This window comes from Pithys albifrons, chromosome 15, assembly GCF_047495875.1.
Source record: "Pithys albifrons albifrons isolate INPA30051 chromosome 15, PitAlb_v1, whole genome shotgun sequence".
In the NCBI taxonomy this organism is placed as follows: domain Eukaryota; kingdom Metazoa; phylum Chordata; class Aves; order Passeriformes; family Thamnophilidae; genus Pithys; species Pithys albifrons.
In genome coordinates this window covers 3,776,815-3,796,647 of record NC_092472.1, presented here as the reverse complement: position 1 = coordinate 3,796,647, position 19,833 = coordinate 3,776,815, and the positions used below count along the sequence as shown (strand labels likewise).

The following is a 19,833-nucleotide window of genomic DNA, read 5'->3' as shown; positions in this document are numbered from 1 at the left end:
CAATTTTTTTTTTTTTTGAAACTAAAGAAACACCTGTTGTCAGTGGTGGTTTCTTGGTGTTTTTTTTTTCCTTTTTTCTTATTTTTTGGGGCAAAGCAAAGGCAGTGAAGGTCTCAGGATGGAACACTGCAGTTCTTGAACAGCACTGCTTTGAGAACCCAGTGAGTGAGTGTTTGGACTGTGGTCTTGTGCCATGAGTCACTGATTTGGGTGTATGCCTTCAGCTATTACCAGTGGGTGGAATGAGTGAGAAGGAGAAGGGAGAATTAAAAAAAAATAAAAAAAAGTGAGTATTTGCCATGCTGCCCTGATCTGTGCTCCTCTCTCCACTTTTGAAGCCATAAAAAGAGTGGGACAGAGTTCTGTGGGTTCTGCTTCATGCCTGCTGTGGGATTTGGGTTTTGTGTCCTTGTATTAGTCTGAGTTTAATATGCTGAAATAATTGAAATTAGTCAAAATGGAAATTGGGCAGAAAAGAAAATCATCAGGGAAGTGCAAGACAAAGAGTGTAACAAAGATTTATCTAGAGAATGAAAAGAGCAGGATCTTTTAGCCCAACCTTTTTGAAAATATATTGCATTTCTCAGTTCAGATCTCCAAGTGCTTTATAGAGGAGAGAACTGTCCCCATTTTCCAGGTGAAAAGGCTGTGCCACGTTTATCCTGCCCTGCAGAACTGGGAGGAAATTCCAGCTTTTTGGTCTAGCTCAGGTTATTCCTTCCCACACCAGTGTCCAGGCTGCTGTTGGGAACCAGGGACTGGAGTGGGTCATGCACAGATCACTTGTATCAGGTCCACAAGATGAGATTTACCTGCAGCTGTGCAGGATATTTTCTGGAATTACCAGTGAAAATTTTCACATGCAAATAGAAACAATTGCAAGTCTTGGCATGCCTTGGGCACGAGGGGAAGAGGCCAGGAGGGCTGTGCTGTTCCTGTGGAAAACAGGGAGCTGTGGAACTCTGGGGCACCTGGGGAAACTTCCACCACCTGAGATGAGGTGGTTTTACCCTCAGTGCAAATAATTGTTCATAATCATGGAATGGATTGGGTTGGAAAAGACCTCCAAGATCAGGAAGGTCAACACTTGATCCAATCCCACTGTGATCACCAGCCCAGGGCACAGAGTGCCCTGGGCTGGTGATCACAGTGAGGTTGGATCAAGATGTGGTGGATTCTCCCTCAGTGCCACATCCATAGAATCACAGAATGGATTGGGTTGGAAAAGATCTCTGAGATCATCAAGTCCAACCCTTGGTCCAACTCCAGTTCATTTGCCTTCTCAGGTTGATCAGGGTTTGAACACAGCCTTGTTCACAGCCTTGAACACAACTTGTTTGGAGTGAGATCTTTGGTGTGACTTTAAGTGTTGTTTTTACCACTCCATGGTGGCACTTAAAGTGGTGTCAGAGGCCCAAGCATGGAAGAGCCTCCTCCCCCCCAGCTGTGAGGGCTGTGGGTCAGGGTGAGGGGGTGCTGGGATGAGCAGGATGTGTCCCTGTGGGGTCTTTGGTGGCCTCATCACTGTCTAGAACTGCCTGAAGGGAAGTTCTGGCCAGGTGGGGGTTGGTCTCTTCTCCCAGGCACTCAGCAATAGGACAAGGGGGCACGATGGGCTCAAGCTCTGCCAGGGGAAATTGAAGGTGGAGATGAGAAAAAACTTCTTTGCAGAGAGAGTGCTCAGGGATTGGAATGGGCTGCCCAGAGAGGGGGTGGATTCCCCATCCCTGGAGGTTTTTCAACTGAGCTTGGCCGTGGCACTGAGTGCCATGATCTGGTAAAGGGACTGGAGTTGGACCAAGGGTTGGACTTGATGATCTCTGAGGTCCTTTCCAACCCAATCCATTCTGTGATTCTATGGATGTGGCACTGATTGAGAATCCACCATGTCTTGATCCAACCCCACTGTGATCACCATGACTTGATCCAACCACGTGTTGATCCAACCCCACTGTGATCACCAGCCCAGGGCACTCTCTGCCCTGGGCTGGTGATCACAGTGGGGTTGGATCAAGGGTTGTACTTGCTGATCTCAGAGGTCTTTTCCAACCCAATCCATTCTGATTCTCATCCAAACCCTCATGCCCTCAAAGGGCAGCGAGAGTTGGAGCAGGTGATAAGTGTGGGCTTGTTAATGCTTGTGGATGGAGCGTTTGCTGAGCTGTTGTGACTCAAGGAGGAGCAGCCAGCTGTGCCGGCAGATCCAGGGGATCTGGGAGCTTGAGTCGGTGAGTGGCTTTTGGCAGGGAGTGTGTAAATGTAGCAAATCTCTTGTGTTCTGTAATTCAGGGGCTGGGAGCCCTTCAATGGCAGCTGGAACTCACCCAGGCCTTGGCTGTGCAGCCAGCCCAGCTTTGGTCCCTCTCCAGAGCTCCACCAACCTGCCTTCCTGAGCCTGTACCTATTGCATAACCCTCTGGGGATATTTACATAAAGCTTAATTAAAGATCAGACATAACATCCCTCCTACAGTGTCATGCACTCCAGAGCAGTTCAGTACCTGGAGATTTTGTCTGGGGTCCCCTCTCCCAATCTGAGCTCTCTGAGTTTTTAAACTGGGTTTCAAATTAATGGTAAATGCTTAATTGTCTGAAATTGGCAGTGCTGTCTATTAAAGGCATTGCTGTGTTGTTGAACCTTCCTAACATGGGTCTGCTTTGTAAGTGAGGTTGTCTTGGTTGTGTTTGTGCACAGTTTGACTTCTGAGGTTAATGCAATTCTCACATTCCAGTTTTCCATATTATATTAGAAACAGTGTAAATAACACCATTTTCTTTACCATAAGAAATAGAAATTCAAAAAATAGTTGCAATTTCAGGTAGATAATATTGACAGAAAAGCCATTTCTCTGAAAAATGTAGCTTGCAGTTGATGTTTTTCCAGTTTTCACCAGCTCTTTCAAAATTGAGGAGGCAAGAGGTGGAACAAAATGGAAAATTCTCTTGCAGGAATTATTCACTGATTAGAAAAAATGAAGAGATATAATTTTCAGGTTTTCAGAAGTATTGAGATGACTCTTCAGGATGCAGAGAGCTGGTTAGTGGGTTAGTCATTTATTCCAGTTCTAACTTTGGGAAAAACCTTGGTGGGTATCTCAGTAACTTTGCAGGTCTGGCCTGTTGGAGCCAGAAACAATCAGTCTAGTTATAGTTAAAACTCATTATTCAATAACACTTTAAAATGAACTGATTTCTGAGGTTTCTTGCAGAACTCAGTGCAGCCTGACCCAGTTGAGCACATGACCTAAAATAAATGTCAGCAACTGTTTTCTAATGATGGGTGTAGAAAGTAAAGATGTGAAATACTACTGTGTAATTACATAAATATGCAGTGCAACCCCTTGGTGGGGAGAGATCCTCCAGATTTAGCAGAACATCTATATTTAGGTACAAATCTGCACATGGGTTTCACCAGTTACAGTCTGGTGGGGAGTGGGGAGGGTTCTCTTGAGCATTAGTGGAGAATCACAAGTTCTTGTGTTCTGGTTTAATCTGGGGCTCCCCAGCTGCTCCCTGTGGTGGTACCAGAGTGCTCCTCTCTGATTCCTTGCCTTGGATCATGCTGGGATACAGCTGGATGGTGCTGCTGGAACATTCCTGCTGGAAGGGACTGGAGCACAAGTGCTGTGGGGAGAGGCTGAGGGAGCTGGAGAAGAGGAGGCTCAGAGGTGACCTCAGCACTGTCTGGAACTGCCTGAAGGGAAGTTGTGGCCAGGTGGGGGTTGGTCTCTTCTCCCAGGCACTCAGCAATAGGACAAGGGGGCACGATGGGCTCAAGCTCTGCCAGGGGAAATTTAAGCTGGAGATCAGAAGAAAAATCTTTGCAGAGAGAGTGCTCAGGCATTGGAATGGGCTGCCCAGAGAGGGGGTGGATTCCCCATCCCTGGAGGTTTTTCAGCTGAGCGTGGCCGTGGCACTGAGTGCCATGATCTGGTAAAGGGACTGGAGTTGGACTAAGGGTTGGACTTGATGATCTGGGAGGTCTTTTCCAACCCAGTCCATTCTGTGATTCTATGGATGTGGCACTGAGTGAGAATCCACCACGTCTTGATCCAACCCCACTGTGATCACCAGCCCAGGGCACGGAGTGCCCTGGGCTGGTGATCACAGTGGGGTTGGATCAAGGGTTGGACTTGCTGATCTCAAAGATCTTTTCCAACCCAATCCATTCCATGATTCTGTGTTGTTATAAACCATATCATATCATTGTGTGTAAATGAACACCTAAACCCACCCACTAATTCATTCCCCTGTACCCCTCTCACTCAGAGGCAACACTGTTTTATAACTGTGGTAACAAACTTTCTATAAAAATAGTATTTGTATCATTTGGAAGTTAAACTTACCTTCCCTTTATCTTGGACCAAGGTCACAGGAGGTATCAATGAGAAAGTTTTTAGTTCTGAGAGCCTTGGAAACTGGGAGCAGCTCCATGAGGAACTGGTGTGTGTTGGGGTTCCCAGCTGGGCTCAGGCCCTGCAGGTGAGGAGATTGCACAGCTTGGACCTCAGAGGGTCATTGTGAGCTCTGGTAACATAGATGGTGATTCCTGTGAAATATTAAGCTGTGGTTGAGGGGTGAGTGATTCTTTTATCACAAACAGAGGCAAGTCTGACTTCTGTGGAGAAAATGAACCTTTCTTAGGTTTGTTTCAAACTGAAAACTTCATAAAGCAAGAAAAATAACTTCCACATCTTGTTTGGGGACTCCTTAAACTCTGTGTAAGTTCAGCTCTGAAGCTTCTCTGTGGGTTCTTTCTTTCCTAACACCATCTAAAGTCATCTCTTCTTCCTGATGGGAATGTCCGTGTGTGGAATGGGATACATCCCACAAAGTTTCAGGAAGCAGTGGTTTGGTCAAGTTCTTAGTCAAATTTAGGAAGTTTTTGAACATTGCCTGGCCTTAGAGGGTGTCTAACTAAAAACTTGCTCATTGGTACCTCCTGTGACCTTGGTCCAGGATAAAGTGAAGACAAGTTTAACTTTCAAGTGATACAAATACTATTTGTATAGAAAGTTTGTTGAAGTTATAAAGCAGTGTTGCCTCTGAGTGAGAAAGGTACAGGTGAATTAGTGGGTGAATTTAGGTGTTCATTTAATTACAACTATATGCTATAGTTTATAATATATACAGATGTTTATTTGGTTCAAACTTGGCTGTAACAATGCCAAGGTCACGGGTTCAATCCCCTGTGTGGGCCACTGACTGAAGAGTTGGACTTGATGATCCTTGTGGGTCCCTCCCAACTCAGAGCAGTCTGTGAGTCTGTGATTCTATTATAATGTACAGAAAGTTTCTGTATTTTTTCCCCAGCAAGCAGCTTTTTGTTGTGAAGGGGCAGAGATTTCATTTTGCATATTTTTGAAGGAATGCTGAGTGAGTGAAATTTATGGAAACACATCCCATCATAGGGTAAATTCTTGCTTTTACTCTTGCAACTCATTACTTAAGAATATTTTCTTAGGTAATGTGGATTATTTGAAGGTTTTATAAAATACTAGAAAATGTTTTCAGTTTTTGCACTACTGTGCATCTTCTGCTCAAATGCAGATAGAAAACTCCTATTAACATAAATAAAATAATTGATCCTGTGCTGGATCCTGATCCTTCTTAAGTGCTTTTCATGGGATGAAACCACTTAGAAATTTTTGCCTTTCATTTTTAAGAGGCAATTGTGCAGGTTTTTTTCAAGATTATTTTCAGCTTTAGCTCTTCTAGAGCATCCCAGAATAATCTGAAGGAGGATTGTCCCAGACTGAGAGGGGTTACTTCTGGCTGAATTATGGTGTTGTGTTTGTCAGAATGCTGAAGGTGGGTGAGCAAAGACTTGTAGCTGATCCTTCTGACCTCTTGAAAGGTGCCTGAGTGCAAACCCATCCTGCAGGAAAAATATTCCCTAGGGGGAAAAAAAGATGTTTTATTGACCATTGGACAATGGCACAAGTGTTCATGTGTTTCTAACATGTCATGTTGTAGCCTTGGGTGTCAGCTGGGTCCCTCAGTTATTCTCCTTTGCCTTCAGTAAAACACGGGGATTACTAATTAACTAAGATTTTCTTCTAGGGAAATCCCTGACCCAGTTGAACTTTTCCCTTTCCAAAATCATGAATAAAACTAATGGTGTCATGTGACAGATTGTCAGTCAGTCAGTCAGTCATGTTTCAAACCAAGAGGAGAGGGGAGAGATGGGCCCTGGGGCTGAATGACCCATTGGCCAAGAAGGCTGAGAGGATCCTGACCTGGATCCAAACTAGCGTGGCCAGCAGGCCCAGGGCAGTGACCCTTCCCCTGGACTCTGCCTTGATGAGGCCACACCTTGAGTGTTGTGTTCAGTTCTGGGCCCCTCAGTTGAGGAAAGAGATTGAGGGGCTGGAGCGGGGCCAGAGAAGAGCAAGGAGGCTGGAGAAGGGACTGGAGGTGGCACTGAGTGTCCTCTGAAACACCTCCAGGGACAGAGAATCCACCAGGTCTTGATCCAACACTACTGTGAGTAGGGTTGCCCTGGGCTGGTGATCACAGTGGGGTTGGATCAAGGGTTGGGTTTGATAATCTCAGAGGTCTCTTCCAAAGCTTCTGAGAAGAGCAACGAGGCTGGAGAAGGGACTGGAGCACAAGTGCTGTGGGGAGAGGCTGAGGGAGCTGGGGGTGTTCAGCCTGGAGAAGAGGAGGCTCAGAGGTGACCTCAGCACTGTCTGGAACTGCCTGAAGGGAAGTTCTGACCAGGTGGGGGTTGGTCTCTTCTCCCAGGCACTCAGCAATAGGACAAGGGGGCATGATGGGCTCAAGCTCTCCCAGGGGAAATTGAAGTTGGAGATGAGAAAGAAATTCTTTGCAGAGAGAGTGCTCAGGCATTGGAATGGGCTGCCCAGAGAGGGGGTGGATTCCCCATCCCTGGAGGTTTTTAAAGTGAGCTTGGCCGTGGCACTGAGTGCCATGATCTGGTAAAGGGACTGGAGTTGGCCCAAGGGTTGGACTTGATGATCTCAGAGGTCTTTTCCAACCCAATCCATTCTGTGATTCTGTGGATGTGGCACTGAGTGAGAATTCACCACGTCTTAATCCAACCCCACTGTAGTCACCAGCCCAAGGCACTCTGTGCCCTGGGCTGATAATCACAGTGGGGTTGGATCAAGGGTTGGACTTGCTGATCTCTGAGGTCTTTTCCAACCCAATCCATTCTGTGATTCCATGATCTGCTTCCGGAGTGTTGTCCTTGATCAGAGTGACTTCTGAGCACCACCTGCTTGGAGCACATGCTCATCCTCAGCATGACACGGAACCAGGGGAAAAGGGAGTCTCTGAAAGGGCTGCTTGACATTTAGGATTTGTTGGGATAAATTCTGTAGCGTAGATAAATGTATCTCTTGTAGCTGTTTTTCTAAAATAGTTACATTTTTAAGCCCTGCTGCCTTTGGTGGGTCACAGCTCAGACAGGGCTTGCTGTGATGGTTGTTTGCAATGATGGCTCAGGAGTTGCTTTGGCAGCAGCTCAGTGTGCACAGACCTGTTTATCCAGGCCTGGAGAGAGGAGCTGCCTCCAGCCTGAGCTCTGAGAGGGGCAGAAAGCCCAGCATGATTTTCAGTGCTCTATAAGCCTCCAAATAACATAATTAATCACTTTAAATGTTGAGATTTCTGCCTGAAGTGTATAGGTTGGCCCAGGAGCAGATTATTGAATTACTGTTGCACTCTTCAAATCCACTTGTATGGTTTTTTCTTTTTTTTTTTTTCTTTTTGCATTGAATCATGGAATGGATTGGAAAAGATCTCCGAGATCAGCAAGTCCAACCCTTGATCCAACCCCACTGTGATCACCAGCCCAGGGCACCCTGTGGGAATGGCCTCTTATGATCTCTTCTCAAGCTCTGCCAGGGGAGGTTTAGGTTGGACATCAGAAAGAAATTCTTTGCAGAGAGAGTGCTCAGGCATTGGAATGGGCTGCCCAGAGAGGGGGTGGATTCCCCAGCCCTGGAGGTTTTGAAACTGAGCTTGGCCGTGGCACTGAGTGCCATGATCTGGTAAAGGGACTGGAGTTGGACCAAGGGTTGGACTTGATGATCTTGGAGGTCTTTTCCAACTTAGTGGATTCTGTGATTCTGTGGATGTGGCACTGAGTGAGAATCCACCATGTCTTGATCCAACCCCACTGTGATCACCAGCCCAGGGCACAGAGTGCCCTGGGCTGGTGATCACAGTGGGGTTGGATCAAGGGTTGGACTTGCTGTTCTCGGAGGTCTTTTCCAATCCAATCCATTCCATGATTCTCTGATTCCATTCTCTGATTCTAAGCATATCAAGGATCAGTGGGTTGCTTAAGAGAGAAATCAGGTAAGTGGTTAAACTGATATGAACCATTTTGACAGGTGCTTGTCCAGGAATGTCAGCTCAGCATTCAGTGTCAGTGCAAGAAAATTGAAAACCCGGGACCAGCAATCTCTGGAAAGGAAGAGTAGCCCCATAAAACCTTCATTCCAATGTTCTGTTTTATCTGCATGTTTCAAATACCAGCTGTAATTTTGAGATCTGACTGGTGACTTGGGGTGTCAGGGGGGAGCAGCCATAAAGGTGCCAGCCTTTTCTCTCCCATCCCTTTAGTCCCCTGTGTGTGATGGCACATCAGGAATGTTGGGTTTTACATGGTTTTGGGCACTCTATGTGTGGGGCCTTTCTTTGCCTGCAGTGGCAAAACATGAAGTTGTGTCCACCTGTATTTACTCTGTATCTACAGCACCATCTGCAACATGAACCTGCCTCCTGAAATTACCTTGCCACAGCCCAGATCCTACAGCTACTTGTATCATTAGCTGGTAATTGCTTAATATCTATGGGAATAAAGGCTGTCCTGTAAGTATTCCTGCCTGGAGTTAGTCAGCCTCCTGTTGCAATGAACTGAACAGATTTGCACCTTTCTCGACTCGATTGGGTTGGAAAAGACCTCTGAGATCATCAATCCAACCCTTGATCCAACCCCACTGTGATCACCACTCCGTGCCCTGGGCTGGTGATCACAGTGGGGTTGGATCAAGATGTGGTGGATCAAGACATGGATCAACATGTGGGTTGGATCAACACATGGTTGGATCAATATGTGGTGATCACAGTGGGGTTGAATCAAGATGTGGTGGATCAAGACATGGTGGATTCTCCCTCAGTGCCACATCCACAGAATCATAGAATTGATTGGGTTGGAAAAGACCTCCCAGATCATCAAGTCCAACCCTTGGTCCAACTCCAGTCCCTTTACCAGATCATGGCACTCAGTGCCACGGCCAATCTCAGTTTCAAAACCTCCAGGGATGGGGAATCCACCCCCTCTCTGGGCAGCCCATTCCAATCCCTGAGCACTCTCTCTGCAAAGGATTGTTTTCTGATCTCCAACTTAGAACTGAACGATGCCCTCCTGGTCATTCACAGCTCTCTGTGGCTTCTCTTCTTGGGCTGGGACTTTTCTTTTTAACGGAAGTAACTGAAATTACAGTTCAGGCCTAACAGTGGGTGTGGTTTTATATCATTAATTATGGCTAAATCGTTGTTGCCATTGGTACCATGTTGTTTCTATGTACTGACTCGAGTGCTTCCCTGAAACGTTTGTTTCGTTTCTCTGGCTTTGAAGGGCCAAGGAGGGTCAGTGTCCTGAGGCCCCACTGAAAGGTTTGGCAACAATACCCACATTTCTGTGGGGTGTTTCCTCTTCCCTTACTCCATCTCTTGCAACTGAAACGGTAGTGCAGGAAGGCAGCTTAAGTAGGTGCAAAAATGTTTCTCGGGGCTGGCAGGGGAAAAGTGTTGGAAGTTGCATCTTGAGGCAAAGCAAAGCCAAGCCTTTCGCTGGTGTGAAGTTCACACCGGGGTGTCCCGGTGCACTTATTGTCACAGGGATGTCCTGAGAGTGCCGTGTCAGTCACAGTCTGTCATTTTACTTTTTCCTTGGAATAATTATTTTTCATGGTTTTGGGGCTGACATTCTTGATATGTGGCACTTAAAGGGATTTGATGTCAAAGTTGAAACACAATTTCCTTTTCCTTCTTCACTTGGTTCTATCAGCATTCCCCAAAACTTCTAGATCAGAATTGGAAGTATTAACCCAGTATTGGCTTTCAGTTTAGTAGAAGACATGACAACATAAACTGTCAGACAAAACCACAAAAACATTCTGGTGTGATCCTAGTCCAACATTGCACATCTTGTTAATTATGGAATGAGAATAGTTTAAATATAGATGGTCTATTTCAACTCCATAGGCATGAACTTTCAGCCTGATCCACAGGCATATTTTGGCTTTAAGGAAACAAAGGCCCCTCTGCACATATTCAGATATATTCAGTCAAATATCCAAATTGAATTGTTTTAGGAATAACTAGGAAAAGATTTCCTAACACAAATGAAAAAATCGGGTAATTATTTATTTTCATAAAAAGCAGGAGTTTGAGCAGTCCCAGTCAAGGGCTTGAGTCCTCTATTTCTGAATCCTCCCCAAGCACAGAGCGAGGAGTGTTACCCCAGGTAAGTGTTCAGAGCTCAAGGTGTTCCTGGAAAATGCAAGTTCAAGGAAACGATATAATAGCAGCTTTCTCTTTCCTATCAATGCTTTTTCAAAGATAGGGTTCCCAGAAGCACTGGTTGGGCACAAATGGAGGGAAAAGGTAGAACAGGCTGTCTGTGCTGCTGCCCTGGGCTGCAGGAGGAGGGGATGGTGCTGCACAACCACCCAGGAAGCTTTTCCATCCTCTGCAGCCTGTCAGGAACAGGCGATTTGTGAGCAGGTCCAGGCTATTCTGGGAAAGTGCTTTGCAGTGGTGCAGCACAGGGAAGATCAGTTTAGCTTTAATATTAGAAATGTGTTGTAATGTGCATGTCATTGTCCATCTGGCATGAATTGCCAGCGGTGCTGGAGGTGATGTTGGTGCCTGCAAAGTCCCTTTCCATGCCCCTGACCCGTGGTAACCTCAGTGCTGGCATTAACGGGAACACACTGAGGTGGCTGAGCACAAATTGCTGCGCTGTGGCTGCTCCGGAGGTGTAGGAAGATGCTGAAGTAAATTCCAAAACCAACACTGGACAAACACCTTAAAAAACTCAGAGACTCAGCTGAAGTTTTCAAAAGCAGTTTCTGGTTCTGTTCCCCTGCCTGCGTTTCAGTAGCGATGGGTCGCTGTCCACACCCTGCCAGTTCTCTTTGTGTCGCCCAGGCCCTTTTTGTTCTGTTGATGGGGCAGCTCTTGGGCAGTGCTCGGCCCCACCCCGGTGCTCTGGTGGGGGCTCCTTGGCCCTTCTCCCCTTTCTGTTCTGTTACCCCTCGTGGCTGGGGTGGGGCAGTGCCAGGGCCCAGCCGGCCCTGCCCCTGTCCCGGTTCTGTTGGTTACGGGACCTTTGGCCCGGCCTTTTCCTCAGTTTTCACCCGATCCTGCCAGACCTGGGGACCGCCCCCAGGACGGGACATTACCTCGTGGGTTTTGAATAAACAGAGGATTCTCTGCCTTGAAACTGCCTGGAACTCCTTGTCTCTCCCTCCCTCCTCTGCCCCCATGGAACAAAGGGGATAGCAGGGAAACCCTTCTCCCCTTCCCTCCACACCGCAGAGAAGAGACCCTTTTCCTTTAAACCTATACGGAGGGAGGACCCAGCGCTGTAACGGGATCTGCAGTGCCCGGCAGGGCTCAGGGAGGGCCCAGCAGTGCAGAGGATGAGGGTGCTGGAGCCCTTGGGCCCCGTGCAGACCCAGCTTTCCTGGTGTTGGTTGGAATCACTCCCAGTTGGAGTTATTCTGGCAGTTGGAACTGTGTTTTCAATCCATGTGTTCCTAACGAGCCTTCCCAAGTGAGATGTCTCTTAACTGCCCAAAGCAGCTCTCAAAATAATCCAAAAATAGCCCAGTGACTGGTTACTCTATCACTTTGCTGCAGATCTGATTAGAATAGAGCAGAGTGCCTGAATTTCCCCACATGAGCAGTGTGTTATGTCTTCCAGGAATGCTAATCCCAAATCTGTTTGGGTTCTTTGTTTGTTTTGATTTTTAAATGAAGTTTATATTTTGCTTAAATATCAAAATTTGTTTGAGGTATTTGGGATAATTTGATTTCTTTTTTAAATTATTATTATGTGATCATTTTAGGTCCCTTCCATTCACAAGAGACATCTGATCAATTAGGTAGTTTCTTACTCTGCTGTTGGTGATGAGATGTCCAACTGTTCATCCTCTCTAGCCTTGTCTTAGTGTGTGAGAAACTCCCTGATTTACAGAAATGTCAGATGTTCTGACTGGAAAATACACTGAAACTTATTCTGGGAGACTGGCAGTGGTAGAACTATTTTAACATTCTACATATGGATTTTCAGTATTTTCACACTGAAGTTGTATTTTGGGTATGTTATTAAAGCTCTTACTAAAAATCAGAACAAAAACTAAAAATTGATGCTCAACATGTGCAGAAATAATGAAAGCAGCTGCCTTTTCTTGCTGTGATATAAAACTATGATGAAAATTACTGTATATGAGGCAAGATTTTTGTGTGAGACTTTAAATGTGCAAGGTCTCTGAGAGTGCAGTTGTAAAGAGCTGAAAGGAAGACTTGAAAAGGGTGGTGAGAAGAGCAGCCTGTACCAGTACTACCCATCATGTACCCTGAGCAAAAGTTGGATTTGTAATTCACAGAATCATAGAATGGATTGGGTTGGAAAAGACCTCTGAGATCAGCAAGTCCAACCCTTGATCCAACCCCACTGTGATCACCAGCCCAGGGCACTCTGTGCCCTGGGCTGGTGATCACAGTGGGGTTGGATCAAGATGACATGGTGGATTCTCACTCAGTGCCACATCCATAGAATCACAGAATGGATTGGGTTGGAAAAGACCTCTGAGATCATCAAGTCCAAGCCTTGGTCCAACTCCAGTCCCTTTACCAGATCATGGCACTCAGTGCCACGGCCAAGCTCAGTTTCAAAATCTCCAGGGATGGGGAATCCACCCCCTCTCTGGGCAGCCCATTCCAATGCCTGAGCACTCTCTCTGCAAAGAAGTTTTTTCTGCTCTCCAACTTCAATTTCCCCTGGCAGAGCTTGAGCCCATCGTGCCCCCTTGTCCTATTGCTGAGTGCCTGGGAGAAGAGACCAACCCCCACCTGGCCAGAACTTCCCTTCAGGAAGTTCCAGACAGTGCTGAGGTCACCTCTGAGCCTCCTCTTCTCCAGGCTGAACACCCTCAGCTCCCTCAGCCTCTCCCCACAGCACTTGTGCTCCACTCCCTTCACCATTCACTTTAAAAGGCAGTGTTTGCATAGTCAGTGTGAAAAAGACGTTTTTAGAGGTTCCTGTAAAGCAAAAGGAAGGAGGTTCCTTGCAAAGTTGACAGAGTGTTTGTGACTCGTGAATTAGCACTGATTGAGGTTCAAGGGGTGTATTGTTACTGGTAATGTCCTGTAAATCTATACGAGTGAGGGGGGCGGTCCCGTGGTGTAAAGGAGAGCACTCTGGACTCTGAATCCCAAGGTCCTGAGTTCCAGTCTCAGTAGGGACCGTCGCCTGGCAGTTCAAGCCTCCCTGCCCTCCCATCCCGTCAGATCTCGGATGCTCAGCAGGGTCAGCCCGGTCAGTACCGGGGGCTGTGACAGTCCCGAGGACTTCCCTGTCACTGTCCCAGCTCGCTCGGCCGTGGCAGATGGACCCTTAGAACTTAAACGGTGGGGCCAGTTCTGCACAGGCTGAGCCTCACCTAAACAATCCACTGCACAGGCTGGAAGGGCACAATGTAGGGAGAGCCCTGCCCAAATCTTCGGTTGGAAGACTGGCCATGCATACACACGAGTGAGCTTGAGGGAGAAAATGCTCCATATCCTTTCTCAAAGTGTCAGAGAAGTTTCAGGCCTTGCAGTGGGACAGCTGCGGGCAGGTCTGCGTGGCTGCCGGGCCTCCCTTTGCCTGGGGGTTGTCTGGCTGTGCTGAGGCTGAACCGAGCATTGCCGGGAGCCTCTCAGTGTTCCTGCAGTGTTTGTTCTCCCCGAGTGCAGTGGTGGGTGGCATTTTTACCCCTTTTAGTGTGTCCTCCAGAGGAAGGACTGCTGTTAAATTGAGTGGTGTAATTGACAAAGGAAAACGTCCATTAGCATGTGTGGTAGTTTTAGCTGGGCCTCAAATTAGCAGACTCAGAGAGTCTACATAGTTTTGGAGGGACAGGGATCACCTGACTTAAGTAACCAAATATTTCATACCAGGTGATGCAAACCTGAGATATAAATACAAGACCAGGAGGTGCTCTCTCAGTTCCATCATGGCCAAAGTAGAGGCAGGACAAGCAGCTCCTGCCCTGCTGTCTGGGCCCTGCTGCTGCTGCCACTACTTGAATTTTGTTTGAGTTTCAGGGAAGTAGAAACATTTTGTTGTTATACTTTCTGTTTCTTGCTGTGAATGTCTTTTGAGGTGCTCATAGATCCAGAGTGGTGGAATCTGTTTTCGGTGGGAAGTAGAAAATTGTTGTTATATCTAACTTGTGTAAGTGTGTGTTGTATTGTAGTTTGCTTTTAATTGTCTCTTTTCTGTATAAATATATGTATAATTAGTTTAAGCATAAACCTAGTTTGAGTTGCCAGAGGTTTTTTTTTCCTTTTTTCCATGGTGGGGAGAGAGGTCCTGACTCTGTGTTGGGCATTTTGCCAGCTCAGCTCAAGACAGCCTGTAATAAAGTTTCTTGTGTCTGAATCTCAGCTCTGTGTAAGGATGGGCACATATGAACACAGTGGGATTTTCTGCCCTTCACCAGATCACACACACACGTTGCAATAGGAATTACATTTCCAGTGTATCAATGCCTTGTGTGGTCCTGTGGGAGGAAATGGAAAACCTGGAATACTCCTGTAGGGAAGGGTGATTTGTCCCAAAACTCACCTTTGCAAAGGAGCTCCTCCCAGCAGGGATGGGCTGTCTGTGGACTAACCTGGAGTCTGAGTTCTGCTGAGGAGCATCTTGCTGTAGGGATGCATTTTGTTGTGACTTGTAAATAGTTCTTTGTTTGTAGTAAAACTGTGTGTCACTGGTTTAGTTCACTAATTTTCTGCCTTTTTAATCACAGAATCATAGAATTGATTGGGTTGGAGAAGACCTCCAAGATCATCAATCCAACCCTTGATCCAACCCCACTGTGATCACCAGCCCAGGGCACGGAGTGCCCTGGGCTGGTGATCACAGTGGGGTTGGATCAAGATGTAGTGGATTCTCACTCAGTGCCACATCCACAGAATCACAGAATCCATTGGGTTGGAAAAGACCTCCGAGATCATCAAGTCCAACCCTTGGTCCAATTCCAGTCCCTTTACCAGATCATGGCACTCAGTGCCACACCCAGTCTCTTGTCCAACTCTCCCTTGCAGTGACAGTTCCCTTATTTTAGGACCTTTGCTTGTTCTAACCTACAAATCTTGCCTCTTTGAGCCCTAAATCAGGGGCTGCTGTCTCAGCTTTAGCCAGGATCACACCTACCCACAGAGACATGGACTCAGGTTCTGTGTTCTGGAAGTCATATTTCCTCCCTGATTTCCATTATATTCCCATGTAGCATTTCACTGGCACACAGGGCTGGCTTGGACACCCGGGGATAACGTTACAGCCATTTACATATCAAAAAAGGGAAGGAATAAACCCAAGGAGTTCTTGAATAGCAGTGCCCTGTGCAGCTCCCAGGGCCTGTTAATGCTGCTCACACAATGGGGCACTTAAAGAATTTGCAGATGGCCTGATTTGATTTTTGTTGAAGTATTAACTGTCCCTTTCTTAACATGTTGTGTGATAGGGCTGAATATGATGATGGTTTTCTGCTGGAGTGGGAAAGGTGGGGGGGAGGTATTTGGGGAAAAGGGAGAAAGGGAGATGAGGCTGGGACATGAAGTGGGAGAGGGCAGCAGTTTAACAGGTATGTCTTATTTCTGCAGTGTATTTAAGGCACTGATAGTGTTGAATAGAGAAACAGCATTTCATAACTAGATGTTATATCTTAAAATCTTTAAGATCTTGAGGGGCTGGAGTGAGGCCAAAGAAGAGCAACGAGGCTGGAGAAGGGACTGGAGCACAAGTGCTGTGGGAAGAGGCTGAGGGAGCTGGGGGTGTTTAGCCTGGAGAAGAGGAGGCTCAGAGGTGACCTCAGCACTGTCTGGAACTCCCTGAAGGGAAGTTGTGGCCAGGTGGGGGTTGGTCTCTTCTCCCAGGCACTCAGCAATAGGACAAGGGGGCACGATGGGCTCAAGCTCTGCCAGGGGAAATTGAAGTTGGAGATCAGGAAAAACTTCTTTGCAGAGAGAGTGCTCAGGGATTGGAATGGGCTGCCCAGAGAGGGGGTGGATTCCCCATCCCTGGAGGTTTTTAAGGTGAGGTTGGCTGTGGCACTGAGTGCCATGATCTGGTAAAGGGACTGGAATTGGACCAAGGGTTGGGCTTGATGATCTTGGGGGGTCTTTTTCAACCCAATCCATTCTGTGATTCTATAGATGTGGCACTGAGTGAGAATCCACCACGTCTTGGTCCAACCCCACTGTGATCACCAGCCCAGGGCACTCTGTGCCCTGGGCTGGTGATCACAGTGGGGGTTGGATCAAGGGTTGGACTTGCTGATCTCAGAGGTCTTTTCCAATCCAATCCATTTTGTGATTCTATGAAAATATGACTGAAAATAGGGGAAATTTTGCCTGAACTTGAAGGAGATTCTGCACTGTGGCCCTGCTCTCATTAGAGTGTGAGTCAGATGTCCTTGTTTACTCTGACAGGCTGTCCTAGAACTGCTGTGTGTTGTGTTGAGTAATTCCATGGGCTGGTGTGTGGAGGTCACGTGGGGCACTGGTGGGACAGCGTTGCTCCTGCTGGTTGGAATACCTGCCTGCCTAATCCTTCTGCACACCTGCTGTTGTCCAGAAAACCCTGAGCTCTGGGGCAGTGCTGAGGGCCAGCTTGGAGACACATTTTGGCACTGAATGTTGGCCAGCTATTGTGTTTCTGCTCAAAACAAACAAAATCTTTGTGCTACATCAGTTGAAATTACTTCTAAAAGAGAAGTGAAAGGTGTCTTGGGAAAACATTCCATCTTTTCCTGGCATCAGGTCCAGCTGTACCAAAGTGATTACAGGTGGCTTTTTTAATAACAGAGTAGATGGTGACAAAGGTGTTACAGCCTCTTTGGTGGTTAATTGTCCAAACATGCATAGCACTTACTCAGTATTTAGTCTGAGTTGACCTTGCTGCAGTTTAACATCTTGTTAGTTGTAATTTTTACAATAAATTGGGTTTTTTGGTAGTATTTTCTTCTGTGATTTCAACGACCTTCTCAGTGATTTGACAAGATATTTTTCCAGTTGTGTTCTATCCTCTGTCCAGTGAAAACATGATTATTTTAGATTATTTTCGTGAGATTTTTCTTTTTTAATATTTTAGATTTACTTCAAAGCTTCAAAAATGTTTAAATTGTTTTTCTGGCTTGGCCAACAGGTTGAATCATTTATTTTGGACCAAGAAGACCTTGATAACCCAGTGCTCAAAACCACGTCGGAGTTGTTCTTATCGAGTGCTGCAGAAGGTGCAGACTTGAGGACTGTGGATCCAGAAACACAAGCAAGACTCGAAGCCTTGCTGGAGGCAGCAGGTACTTTCCTTGTATACATTTTTTTCCTGAACCTTGTTTGTACACAGATCTGTCAACCTGCAAATTTTGACATTAGCAGAATGTTCACAAGTCTGGGAATTTACCATCATAATGGGGAGCAGAACGTGGAAAACAAGCTTGTAATTCTTACAGGTGTTGCAGGTGGCCCAGTCCACTCTTTCTGTGCTTACAAAGTCAGAAAAATTAATTTGAATTAAATGCTATTTCACTGATTTGATTACATGTGTTACCAGGGGAGAATTAGCAGGGAGAGAATGGAGGGAAGACTTGATAAAAATAACCTTTTTTTCCCCCTGCTGCTTTGGCCAATATATAATTATTAATTCATTACTCCAGAAATTTGCTGCTGACATACTTGTTTCTCTATTTTGCTTTTCCCAAAACCGATTTCCCATTCTGTAGTTCTGAGATGTCACTGTTGGAAAATACATATTTAACATTAATGTTTTGGAACTAGACCTGAGGAATGAGGTGCCACTGCATTTGTTAATTTTATAGTGAAAACTTGACTAATTTAAACCTTCCTGGGTTTTGTGCCTGGGGTGTTTGCAAAGGATTTGAAAATTATTTGTCAGTTTCAAAATTCCAAGGACAAAAAGATGCCAAATCCCTGCTTGGAAACAAATCCCATTGGATCACCCTGTGCTGAAATTGGGGCTTAAAGACTTTATCTCTGAATACTCTTCAGAGCTGAGCAAAACAGTGTTTATGTGCAGGTGTTTAGATGTAAAGCTGTGTAGTCTTAAAGGAGAGAGTTATTCTGAGGAGGCAGAGGGAGCAGGGACTTGGGATTTGGGCTCTTCCTGCATTTTGAATTTGAAACCCCCAAATTAGAACCCAGCACAGCTTTTGTCAGCAGAAAGTTGCAGCAGCCCATCTGCTGTAACTCCTGGGGGCCAAACTTTGGTTTGCAGGGAAAACACACTGTTCCTGGAATGTTCTGGGCACTGAGGGAATTGAATAAACTGCCCCCTTTTCAAGCACTTTTTAAAATGCTTTGGATTTATTTTTTTAATAAACGAATTTAATTGTAAGTGCTTTAATTTTAGCATGAAAATGGGTTTGAGTTTCTCTCAGGTATCTGGTGTGTCCCAGAGGCTGTTTCTGGATTTTATAAGTTGCCAGGGTGTGTGCTCAGAGCTGGGGCTGCAGAGGCCACAGTGATCTCCTGGCATTGATCACATCCAGGTGGGACTTTTGCTGCCTGGAACACTTGAGGGAATGTTGTCTCTGGGTTTCTGAGCAGGGGTTGGCCACTTGTCCCCAGGATCAGGTGGTTTGTTTTCAATCTGAGGTTTCCATGCTTTGGTTCCCCAAGTGCTTGGAGAAGGGATGGGAAACAGAAAGACTCTGAAAAGAAGAGCAAATCTAAGAGTGTTTTGTTTGAGTGCTCCACAACCCTCTCTAAAAGGACTGGACAAAATTAATGCCACTTGATGATTGGGTGAGATCAAAGAAGTGAAAATACTCTTGGGAAAGTTCTCTAGTTGAGCTGTACTTGTGTTTCCCACTGCAAATTTGAACACTGAAAATACAGACTAACCTAAAGGAGGTGCTGTGAACCTGTAGTTTGCCAGTAAAAGCCATAATTTGACAGTGATTGAAGGAGAAGTTGGTGTTTCTGGGAGTTATTTTAACATCTTCACTAGATTGATCTTCCAGGTTTGGCTGAAAATACCCTTTCTAACCTTAAATGAGCTTCTGGGCCTCCATCATGGCAGCAAATGAAGCAGCCTCGTGTTGGCCCTTTGTATCACAGACTCACAGACTGTTCTGAGCTGGAAGGACCCCCAAGGCTCATCCGAGTCCAACTCTTCAGTCAATGGCCCACACAGGGGATTGAACCCATGACCTTGGCATTATTACAGCCAAGTTTGAACCAACTGAGCTGATCTCAGGGTCAGTTTTTTCTGCAGTTTGGCAAAAGCAGGTGATTTCTGCTGTTGTTTTACTCACAGTCCAGTCCCCAGCACTGAGGGTGGCTTGGACAAGCAGGTGTCAGGACTGTGGCTCAAACAAGTTCTGGCCCTGTCTGTAGTTCCAGGGAGCTTGGCCTTGGCTGGGATGGTCCCCTCTCCTGTGAGGGGCTTCACTCCACCTCACAGCCTGGAGGAAGGTCCACCTTGCATTTGGTGTCTTGGATTTCTTGGGGTTTCTCCCCTGCAGGGTTTGTGGCTGTGTCATTAGATCTTAATGAG

At 46.3% G+C, this 19,833-nt stretch overlaps 1 protein-coding gene across 14 annotated transcripts in view; it reads left to right on the top strand.

The window, feature by feature from the left end:
- Positions 1-19,833, top strand: part of ANKHD1 (ankyrin repeat and KH domain containing 1) — a 120,023-nt gene that overhangs the window by 2,222 nt on the left and 97,968 nt on the right. For all 14 annotated transcript variants that reach the window (XM_071570496.1, XM_071570495.1, XM_071570491.1 and 11 more), the window contains exon 2: positions 17,461-17,614. In XM_071570496.1, coding sequence (XP_071426597.1) covers positions 17,461-17,614 — 154 coding nt within the window. The remainder of the gene's footprint in view (positions 1-17,460; positions 17,615-19,833) is intronic.